Genomic DNA, 12095 nt, shown 5'->3' on the forward strand with positions numbered 1-12095 from the left:
AACAGATCAAAGAAACAAAAAGAAGAATACTTCTTTTGTATTGAAATATAATTAACTAAGGCACAGAAAAGTCTCATTTCATTTGAAAAATTTCCATTTTTTTAAACATGGGTTTTAAATGATGAAGGATAACACCTTCTAGTCTCTGTTTAATATTAATGTTACCCTACTATAAATTGATATCCTCTTGATATTTTTGTAATATAGCATCTTTATGCTGTGGCAGTGTAGGTTACAGTTAAACAATTTTATAAACTGAGGAGGCAGCTATATTCAATCCAATATCATCTAGAACACAAGTAATTAAACTAAAAAATGGCAGAAAATTGCAAAGTATCTGTAATCCACCTCTTACCTGGTTCTTTTAGAGTTTCTGAGCTGCCTGCAAGCTCCTGTGCTCCATCTACATCTGGATTCAGCAGAACACAAGCTAAGTTGTTATTCTGTTCTTCTTCAGAAATTCTCCTCATTAATTCCTCCTGTGATTATTTGAAAACAAATGAAAGAGCAAGCTTTTGAATTAATATTTTTGTTCAGTCATCTCAGGATCCAGAAGTTCAATTTCTAAATTTATGGACAGCACCAAATTAGGAATGTAACTAACAGAGGACTATGCTCGAAATACAAGACAACATTAATAACCTTGTAGAATGGACATATCATGACAAATGAATTTTAATATAGAGTGTGAAAGAATAAGGAGGCCTCATAATCTCTGAAATAAGTGTTCAAATGGGTTGTGGATCAGAGGGATTTGAATTGCAAATACAAAAATCACTAAAAGTAGCAACAAGGTTATTAAAGCCACAAGAACAGCAAACAAACACTGAGGTTCATATCTAAAGAGACAGAGTTGAAAAAAGAGAAGCTGGGTTAAACTTCTGAGGAACCTTGGTGAGAGATTACACTTTGACCACCGTGAACAGTCTTGTCTTTGCATTATAAAAGATTACCTCAGAAAGGACCGAGAGACTTGGGGGTAGGTTTTCCACTTTAACAAAGTCATCTTCATCTGACTTTTGGCTTAGATTGCCAGATCCAGCTTCCTGCTAAAGGGAGTAGGGAAATGTGTTACAAAGTTTTTTTTTGTTAAAATGGTACAGACAGTTGGACACAAATAAATGAGACAGTGAATTTGTGAACATTGGAATAGTGTGAACAATTTCATACAAATCAGAAATTTAATTGGACCAATGGAAACATAATAACCTGAAGAGGAGCTGGCCATTCAGCCCTTCAAGTCTGCTCTGCCATTCATTGTGACTACGGCTGATCTACCTTAACACCATTTTCCTGCCCTATCCTCTTGATGATTTTAATATGTAGAAATCTCAGTATTGAATACACTCAACGGCTGAGCCTCCACAGCCCTTTCAGGCAGAGAATTCCAAAGATTCACCACTCTCCTCACTTCCGTCTGAAATGGCCTGGCCCCTTCTTCTGAGACTGTGTTCCCTGGTTCTAGACCTTCACCCTCCCCGACACCCCCTGCCCCAGAAGCATCCTTCCATATATCTACACTGTGAAGCCCCGTATGAAGTTTGTATGATCGAACAAAATCACCTCTTGTTCTCCTAAACTCCCGAGGATAAAGGGCTAGACAATTTAATCATTCTTCATAGGGCAATTGCTCCAAGCCAGTAATTAGTCTGGTGAACCTCTGTTGCATTCCTTCTAATGGTATGTGCATCTTTTGTTAGGTAAGGAGACCAAAATTGCACATAATACTCAGGTGTAGTCTCACCAAGGCTCTTATTAATTACAGTAAGTCATAATTACTCCTATATTTGAATCCTTTTGTATTAAAGACATCTCTGAAATGGCGATCAGGTCATAGATATTACTTTCTATCTCAGCTGACAATTCATCCACTTAGTGTGTACCGAGAGTGAAAACTTAAAAAAACTGAAATGCTTGCAGCATTCGCACAAAAGTTTGCAACCACTGTCCCTTCCAGTCATATTCTGATAATTATTACTTTTATTACTACACTGATGCTTTGAGATTTCCCATTAATTTACTCAATCTTCCTTTACATGATCCCTTCCTCATCTCTCTACTTTGCTAGCTATATAATTTGCTAGAACACTGACCCCAGCCTGGTTCAGGTAAAATCCTTCCCAATGGTACAGCCCTCAGTTTCTCCAGTACTAGTGGCAGTACTCCATAAGCCGGAACCTATTTCACCGACACGTTCATCTCTGATCTTATTTACCCCACATGACTTTGCATGTGGTTTACATACTAATCCAGAGATTACCTCTGAAGTTGTGCTTTTTAAATTTAATGTTCGACTCCTCATATTCGCTCAACAGAACCTCTTTCCTAGTTCTACCTACGTCATTGGTGTCTTCATGGACCATGACAAGTGGATTGTCACCCTCCCACTGCAAACTCATCTCCAGCCCCGAGGAGATATTCCAAACTCTGGCACCAGGCAGACAACACAGCCTTCTGGATTCTTGCTTTCGGCTGCAGAAATGCAGAGAAGAAGTGTCTCTCCTCCTGACAACACTGTCCTCGACTACCATGGCATTTCTTTTAACTCTCCCCACTTTAATATTTCCTATACCATGGTTAGTTTGCTCATCCAGCGCTCAATCTTGTCAAGCTGCAAGAATCTTGATCTGGTTGCTCAATTACAAGGATTGTGCCTCCGACCACTTATTTGCCTGTCTCGCAGTAATACTCTCCTGTCCTGATCGCTGACCAAATCAGATGATGCCAGCTAAGGTGGGGTGTGACTGCCTTCTGGAACAATGTGTCCAGTAGGTAACATACCCTCTGTGAAACAAACAATACTTTTTAAATTTTTTCACTGCCTCATTGTTTAAATGATACGTTTTTTAAGCTTACTTAGTTCTTTATGAACTGAAAAAATATAGTAGACTGCACCCAATTCTCATTGGCATGTTTTTCTTAATTTGGCAACATGCTTTGGTAACCAACTTTTTTATAATAATGAGATTAATAATTGTGAATGGGTTATCAAATTTAGTAGCAACTGATTATTGGCAAACGGTGATGCTGCCATGCTAACCAAACTACAGAACTTAATTTAGCTTTTCTGAAAACGTAAACACCACAGAACATACACACGACAGTCACAGCTAGGATGCCATCTTGAATGAAGAAACTCCGTATGGAGCTCTTGCCCCTCGCATGCCAATACATTTATTTTTTCTATATTACCAAGGCTAATCCCATCTAGTTTACACATGTTGGGACACATGCTGATGGGGCAGTTTATTTTTGCCCATCAGTATCAGACCTCCTGTCTAAGTTTGGTTCCTGCCACTAGCTTCTTTCCAGATAAATTAAGCAGACAATATCAAACATTCTAATCTTTCTAGTGTTTTTTTTCCAGTTTTCTTCTGAGTTGAAAATGAGCTGAATGGCCTCTTCTGCACTGCAGTATTTCTACAATTCAATCCGCGGAGCTTGCACATTTTCGCTGTGTCTTCGTGGATTTCCTCTGGGTCCTCCGGTTTCTTCCCACGGTCCAAAGATGTGCCAGTTAGGTTGACTGCCCATACTAAATTGCCCCTTAGTGTCCCAAGATGTGTAAATTAGGGGGATTAGCACGGTCAATACGAGGGGATAGGAGCTGGGTGGAATTGTTGTCAGTGCAGGCTCGATGGGCAAACGGCCACCACCTGCACTGTAGGGATTCTATTTTATGATTCTAACATAACATGCCACCACCAGTGTAAAACGCAATGGAGTTATAGAAATATACAGCACAGAAAAAGGCCCTTCAGCACGTTGAATTTGAACCATAGACAAACCACCCAACTATTCTAATCCCATTTTCCAGCATTTAGCTCATAGCCTTGTGTGCCTTGGCATCACAGCTGTCCATCTAAACTAATCTCAAATGTTATAAGGGTCTCTGCCTCCACCACCTTTTCAGGCAGTGAATTCCAGAATACCACCACCCTCTGGGTGAAAAAGATTTTCCTCACAGCCCCTCTTAATCTCCTGCCCCTTTTCTTAAATCTATGCTCCCTAGTCATTGATCCTTCCACCCAGGGGAAAAGTTTCTCCCTGTTTCTCGATCTATGTTCCTCATGATTTTATACATCTCAATTGTATTACCTCCTCAGTTTCCTCTTCTCCAAGGAAAACAACCTCAGTTTATCTAATCTCTTTATGTAACTAAAACTCTCCAGCCGAGGCAATATCTGAGTAAGACACCTCTGCACCCTTTCCAGTGCTATCACATTGCTCCTATAATGTGGAATCCAGAGCAGCACACAATACTCTAGTTGTGTCCTAACCAATGTTTTATACAGTTCCAGTATAACCTCCCTACTTTACACTTCTGTGCCTGAGGTAATAAAGGCAAGAATACCATATGCCTTCTTAACCACTTTCTCTGGTCCCTTAAGGCCTGCTTAAGGGACCAGTGTACGTGCACACCAAGGTCCCTCTGATCCTTGGTACTTCCCAGGGTCCTACCGTTCATCTTGTAGTACCTTATCTTGTTTCTCCAGCCCAAGTGTATCACCTCACACTTATTCTATTTGCCACTGATCAGCCCATATGACCAGCTGTCTATATCCTGCTGTAATCTAAAGCTATACCTCCTCTCTATACTAGCCTATCAATTTTTATATCTTCAGCAAACTTGCTGATTAAACCTCATACATTCAAGTCTAAGTCATTTATATAAACCACAAACATCAAGGGCCCTAATAATGACCCCTGCGGGACTTCACTGGACACAATCTTCCAGTCCAAAAATACTTCTCAAACGTCACCCTCTTCTTCCTGCCATTCTGCCACACACTTGTGCTAATTCAACACAGTTTCCCTGGAACATACTAAGCTCACTTACATACTTTTGGTGATGCAGAAGAATATATATTACAAAGTACTTTCAATATTGAAAGAGCAGTGCTTACATAATCATTAACTAACACAGGGGAGTCTGTGTCAGGGCTGCCAGCCAGTGAGCTTTCTGGTGATCCTTGCAGGTCATTTTCTAGTTCCATCTGCATTGCTGCTCCAGCATTAGCACTTTCACAAAAAGGTAACGATCGCTTTGGACTCTTAGTGTCTTCATTAGCAGTTTCAAATGGAGTATTTTGTAAAGACTCAGATGGAAGATGTGAAGTTGGACTATTTTCATTTTCAGCTACAAAATGCATATAAAAGTTCATTTAACATAATTATTTTATGTCCACACAAGCAAACAATAATCGAGTCTAGGGTTTTGATAATAACAGGGAACTAAAGATCGTTGAATACCGTTATCCATCATTTAAAAAAAGCAAAGGGTTAAAGTCTACCTGAAGCGACTGTTAAATTTGTTTTCAGGGATTGACTGACCACCTCATCCTTACTGGGTTCAGGACAAACATCCTATAAAGGGAAAATTTCTCAGTGTCAGTAAGTATCACATAAAATGTAAAAATACTGATATGTTTTCCCATAATTTTTATTTCTATTTCTAACACACAGAACCGTAATGTAGACAAGAACTGATTCAAATTATGTTCTCAACAAGTCTGCATTTTCCCCTCAATGATGCTAATACTATACATAGACTTTTGAACATTGGCCTTTCATCACAGTAGGAGTAGTGCGAAGGCACGAGGTTGTTGCGATATAAAAGCTAACATGCTACAATGAGTTCTTGCATCAAAGGTTGTTTGATCCAGGCTATGCCTTGGGTAAAAACAGGTTGAGGGAGCTCAGTCTTTTCTCCCTGGAGAGACGAAGGATGAAAGATGACGTAATAGAGGTTTATAAGATGTTGAGAGGTATAGATCGGGTGGATTCTTAGAGGCTATTTCCCAGGGCTGAAATGGTCGCTATGAGAGGACACAGGTTTAAGGTGCTGGAGAGTAGGTACAGAGGAGATGTCAAGGGTAAGTTTTTCACTCAGAGGGTGGTGAGTGAGTGGAATCGGCTGCCGTCGGTGGTGGTGGAGGCGAACTCATTGGGGTCTTTTAAGATGAGTACATGGGATTTAATGGGATTGAGGGTTATAGATAGGCCTGGTGGGTAGGGATATGATCAGCGCAACTTGTGGGCTGAAGGGCCTGTTTGTGCTGTAGTGTTCTATAGAAACATTGAGAAGGAGTAACTGTGGTGTTCTTAGACATTTATCATCTCAATAACCTGCTTAGCAATTGGTTCAAACAACTTGTACGTACATCACGTAGGGTTGTATTCAACAGAAAGGAAACCATTAGACAAACGGCTAGAAAGACAGTGTTGCTGTCTTGCAAACACAAAGTTTAAGTACAAAATAAAATAATTATTATAATCTGCATTCTATAACAAAAGTTAGTGGTAATGAAAAAAATCAACATTGAGTTTGGATAGTGCAATAATATATTACAACATTGTCAATTCTAGTAAGTATGTAGATTGCATCGTGTTTTACATGAACGTTTACATGAATGTTTTTAAGGTCAATTGCCTAATACAAGCCCACAATGTATTGGGGTGAGTTCTAGCCTTCCTGTGACAAAGACAGGTTAGTCCTTGTCATGTGCGACTATTGCTTTGGAATTTCACAAGCATTTCTTCTATTGCGTGGAATCCAAAAATGTTGTGCAGGCAGGTTACACAGATAGTGTAGAAGTTGATTTGCTGCTTTTGTTATTTGTTGAATTTATTGCAGAAGGTAAGGGGGCATGGAGTTGGGGGTAGGGTGTTAGCGTGGATAGAGGACTGGTTGTCAAATAGGAAGCAGAGAGTGGGGGTCAATGGGTGCTATTCGGATTGGCGGATGGTGACTAGTGGGGTGCCCCAGGGGCCTCAGCTATTTACCATTTATATAGATGATCTGGAGGAGGGAACCAAGTGTAGGGTGTCGAAATTTGCTGATGACACCAAAATTGGTGGAAAGGCAAATTGTGCGGAGGGTGGCGAGAGTCTACAGAAGGATCTAGATAGGCTGGGCGAATGGGCCAGGAAATGGCAAATGGAATTTAATGTTGGCAAGTGCGAGGTGGTCCACTTTGGTAGGAATAATGGTAGGAAGGATTATTACTTACGTGGAGAAAAACTGCAGCAGGCGACGGTGCAGAGGGACCTCGGGGTCCTTGTGCATGAGTCGCAAAAACCCAGCCTGCAGGTGCAGCAGGTGGTCAGGAAGGTGAATGGGATGCTGGCCTTCATCGCGAGGGGGATTGAATATAAAAGTAGGGAGGTCTTGCTGCAGCTGTATAGGGCATTGGTGAGGCTGCAGCTGGAGTACTGTCTGCAGTTTTGGGCGCCATACTTACGCAAGGATATTTTGGCCTTGGAGGGAGTGCAGAGGAGGTTTACTAGGCTGATGCCGGAGTTGAGGGGGTTGAGCTATGAGGAGAGGCTGAATAAATTAGGCTTGTACTCGTTAGAGTTTAGAAGAATGAGGGGAGATCTCATTGAGACGTATAAGATGATGAATGGGATGGATAGGATAGAGGTGGAGAGACTCTTCCCGCTCAGAAAGGATAGTAGGACTAGGGGGCACAGCCTCAAGATAAAGGGGGGGCGCGGTTTAGAACGGAGTTGAGGAGGAACTTCTTCACTCAAAGGGTGGTGAATCTCTGGAATTCTCTGCCCGTTGAAGTGGTGGAGGCTACCTCGCTAAATATTTTTAAGACACGGGTTGATGGGTTTTTGATAAGAGAGGGGATTAAGGGTTATGGGGAGAGGGCGGGAATGTGGAACTGAGCCAAGACAGATCAGCCATGACCTTATTGAATGGCGGGGCAGGCTCGAGGGGCTGGTTGGCCTACTCCTGCTCCTATTTCTTATGTTCTTATTTTTGGGCGCTTGAAAGCCAAACAGTAATCGAGATGTTCACATTTCATGATGCAGTAATACAGTCCATAAGAACATAAGAAATAGGAGCAGGAGTAGGCCATCTAGCCCTTCGAGCCTGCCCCGCCATTCAATAAGATCATGGCTGATCTGTCTTGGCTCAGTTCCACTTTCCCGCCCTCTCCCCATAACCCTTAATCCCCTCTCTTATCAAGAACCCATCAACCCGCTTCTTAAAAATATTTAGCGAGGCAGCCTCCACCACTTCAACGGGCAGAGAATTCCAGAGATTCACCACCCTTTGAGTGAAGAAGTTCCTCCTCAACTCCGTTCTAAACCGCCTCCCCTTTATCTTGAGGCTGTGCCCCCTAGTCCTACTGTCTTTTTTGAGCGGGAAGAGTCTCTCCACCTCTATCCTATCCATCCCATTCATCATCTTATACGTCTCAATGAGATCTCCCCTCATTCTTCTAAACTCTAACGAGTACAAGCCTAGTTTATTCAGCCTCTCCTCATAGCTCAACCCCCTCAACTCCGGTATCAGCCTAGTAAACCTCCTCTGCACTCCCTCCAAGGCCAAAATATCCTTGCGCAGGTGCGGCGCCCAAAACTGCACACAGTACTCCAGCTGCGGCCTCACCAATGCCGTATACAACTGCAGCAAGACCTCCCTACTTTTATATTCAATCCCCCTCGCTATGAAGGCCAGCATCCCATTCGCCTTCCTGACCACCTGCTGCACCTGCAAGCTGGGTTTTTGCCACTCATGCACAAGGACCCCGAGGTCCCTCTGCACCGTCACCTGCTGCAGTTTTTCGCCATGTAAGTAATAGTCCTTCCTTCCATTATTCCTACCAAAGTGGACCACCTCACACTTGCCAACATTAAATTCCATTTGCCATTTCCTGGCCCATTCGCCCAGCCTATCTAGATCCTTCTGCAGACTCTCCACACCCTCCGCACAATTTGCCTTTCCACCAATTTTGGTGTCATCAGCAAATTTCGACACCCTACACTCGGCTCCCTCCTCCAGATCATCTATATAAATGGTAAATAGCTGAGGCCCCAGCACCGACCCCTGGGGCACCCCACTAGTCACCAACCGCCAATCCGAATAGCACCCATTGACCCCCACTCTCTGCCTCCTATTTGACAACCAATCCTCTATCCACGCTAACACCCTACCCCCAACTCCATGTCCCTCGACCTTCTGCAATAACCTCTTGTGAGGTACCTTGTCAAACGCCTTCTGAAAATCCAGAAAGACCACATCCACCGGCTCTCCTCCATCCACTGCCCTAGACACATCCTCATAGAACTCCGGTAAATTTGTCAGACACGACTTCCCTTTAATGAAACCGTGTTGCGTCTGCCCTATCAAGCAATTCCCTTCAAGATGCCTCGCAATTTCCTCCTTAATGACGGATTCTAACATTTTACCTACCACAGACGTTAAACTAACCGGCCTATAATTCCCCGCCTTTTGCCTGGCACCCTTCTTAAACAACGGCGTAACATTAGCCGTTTTCCAATCTTCCGGCACTTCCCGGAATCCAGCGACGTCTGGAAAATAACCACCAAGGCATCCACTATAACCTCCACCATTTCTTTCAGAACCCTCGGATACATTCCATCCGGTCCTGGGGACTTGTCCACAATCAGCCCCTCCAGTCTGTCGCGCACCACCTCTCTAGTAACAGTAATGTCATTAAGACCCTCCAGTCCTACCACCTTTCCATCGCTAACACCCGGCAAATTATTCACGTCCTCCTCCGTGAAGACAGAAACAAAAAAGTTATTCAATACCTTAGCCATATCCCCATCCCCTACCACTAGGTCCCCTTTCTCATCCTCTAAAGGACCAACGTTCACCCTAGCCAGCCTCTTCCTTTTTATATATTTATAAAAACTCTTGCTATCCTTTTTTATATTAAGTGCTAGCCCAGCTTCATAGCTTCTCCTACCCTCCTTTATCAACTTCTTTGTCAATCTTTGTTGACATTTAAACCTTTCCCAATCCTCTTCTCGTCCACTGCTCTTAGCTACTCTAAATTCCTCCGCTTTTAATTTAACACTTTCCTTCACCTCCTTCGTTATCCACGGCTTATTACCTCTCCTCCTACGGTCCTTTTTGACCATTGGAATAAATTTCTGCTGAGCACCAAGAAAGATCTCCTTAAAGATCCTCCACTGCTCCTCAGCAGACCTACCTTCCAACACGCTCCCCCAGTCCACATTCGCCAATTCTTCTCTCATCCTACCATACTCCTCTCTATTCAAACAAAGGACGCGTGTCCGGGAACCCACTTTCTCCTCCTCCATCTGCAACAGAAACTCCACCATACAATGATCACTCTCTCCAAGAGGATCCTTCACCGCAAGGTCCCTAATTCTACCCGCCTCATTACATAGCACCAGATCCAAGATAGCTCGCTCCCTCGTCGGCTCCAACACACATTATTCTACACTGTCCTTATTCTACACTGTGGGTTGTCTCTTCAATTGTTCTGCAATTTGTTTCAAGGTTGCAAAAATTTGTATTCCCTTGAGTATGGAAGCTTGAGCAGTGATTTAAATGAGGTATTGAAATGAAAATGATTCAAAAGGATAGATACAGAGAAATTATTTCCTCCAGCAGTGGAATGCAGAACTAAGATGCAAAACCTTAAAATTTGAGTCAAGCCATTTATTAGGAGCAATGTCAGCAAGCACTTTTTCTCACACATTAGTGGAAATCTGGAACTCTTGCCTCAAAGGGCTTTTGCAGGCTTTTTGAACAGGATATTAAACCAAGGCTCCATCACTTAAGCACCTCCCAGTGTGTTGACCAATATTGATCCTTCAACTAACATGACTAAAGATATCTGGTTACTATCACACTGTTGTTAGTGGGAGCTTCCTATGTGCAATTTTGAATGCTACATTTCTTGTAAAACAACAGTGATTGTACTTCAAAAATAATTCATTGGATATAAAGCATTTTGGGACATCCTGTGATCAAAAAGAGGCTATCTGAATGTATCCTTTTTTGCTATTAATTTCCTCCAATTAGAAGAAATAAAAGTATATAAAGATTTAGAGAAATATAGAGTACCACTGCAGTCCAGCTGAACAGTCTCAAACTTTAAAAATACCACACCGTATCTTTCATATTCAATCTTGCCAAAACATTATTCAAATTCATATAATCTACAGTCATTCTCCCACATGTAAAGCACTAAATCCAAGTAACAGTCTTTTGTAATTTAGAACCCTACAGTGCAGAAAGAGGCCCTTCGGCCCATCGACCAAAATCCCACCCAGGCCCCACCCCCCTATCCCTACACATTTTACCCACTAATCCCTCTAATTTACGCATCTCAGGGCACTAAGGGGCAATTTTAGCATGGCCAATGAACCTAACCCGCACATCTTTGGACTGTGGGAGGAAACTGGAGCACCCTGAAGAAACCCACGCAGACACGAGGCAGATGTGCAAACTCCACACAGTGACCCAAGCCGGGGATCAAACCTAGGTCGCTGGAGCTGTGACGCAGCAGCGCTAACCAGTGTGCTACCATGCCACCCCTAACCACTGTGCAATTTACAGATGGCACAAAAGAAAAACATTTTAAATCATCTCTAAAATGCAAAACCAAAGGCAATATATTCATAATTGAAAACATTACCTGTTCAGGATCATTTTCATCAACAATTTCATTATTGGCCTGAAGCGATGTCTGCACATCAATAGTTCCAGCATCAAAATCCTCTATTTCATCTTCTTCATTCTCATCCTCCCCACTACCATAATTTGTCAGGGCCTGAGTTTCAGCCTTGGATAGACCTAATGGTTACATAAATTAGTAGAATAAAAGATTTATCTTCCTTTCATAAATTGAGAAAATATGTTTTGCAGTGCTTTGAATTTACATTATAATAAGCTAACCATGAATTCAAACAACAGTAATCATTCAGATCTTAAAGATCCTTGGGCTGGATTTTTAGACACTTCAAGATTATTCAACTATATATTTTCTTTCTACAGTTCAATGGTCTAAGATTTCATTTTTAATCACTACTTTCCACTTAAACCGCCCAAAATGCTTTTTCAGAGTTCCAACTGCATGATGCTTGAATATCTCAACAGATCACTTGCCATTCTGCTTTTAATGTCAGGTAAGAGTTCCTCTATATATTATTTTAAAGGTTCCTTCACTTCCTCTTGAACCAAACCAAGATGTGTGACAGCTCTCAGAAGTTCACTCTGAATATCCTCAGTGTTCCTGCTATTCTCCAAAAGCGGCACGGTGGCACATGGTTAGCACTTCACAGCAGCAGGGATCCGG

At 42.3% G+C, this 12095-nt stretch overlaps 1 protein-coding gene across 7 annotated transcripts in view; it reads right to left on the bottom strand.

The window, feature by feature from the left end:
• pcm1 (pericentriolar material 1) overlaps positions 1–12095 on the bottom strand; it is a 139965-nt gene that overhangs the window by 2596 nt on the left and 125274 nt on the right. For 5 of the 7 annotated variants that reach the window (XM_080186843.1, XM_080186809.1, XM_080186852.1 and 2 more), the window contains 5 exons: positions 11436–11593; positions 5295–5367; positions 4908–5140; positions 954–1049; positions 356–479 (listed from right to left, as the gene is read on the bottom strand). In XM_080186843.1, the coding sequence (XP_080042969.1) occupies positions 356–479; positions 954–1049; positions 4908–5140; positions 5295–5367; positions 11436–11593 (684 nt within the window). The remainder of the gene's footprint in view (positions 1–355; positions 480–953; positions 1050–4907; positions 5141–5294; positions 5368–11435; positions 11594–12095) is intronic. The other 2 variants (XM_080186817.1, XM_080186860.1) reach the window with 1 other exon arrangement.

This window comes from Carcharhinus amblyrhynchos, chromosome 1 (assembly GCF_965287045.1).
Source record: "Carcharhinus amblyrhynchos chromosome 1, sCarAmb.v2.hapA, whole genome shotgun sequence".
Taxonomy (NCBI): Eukaryota; Metazoa; Chordata; class Chondrichthyes; order Carcharhiniformes; family Carcharhinidae; genus Carcharhinus; species Carcharhinus amblyrhynchos.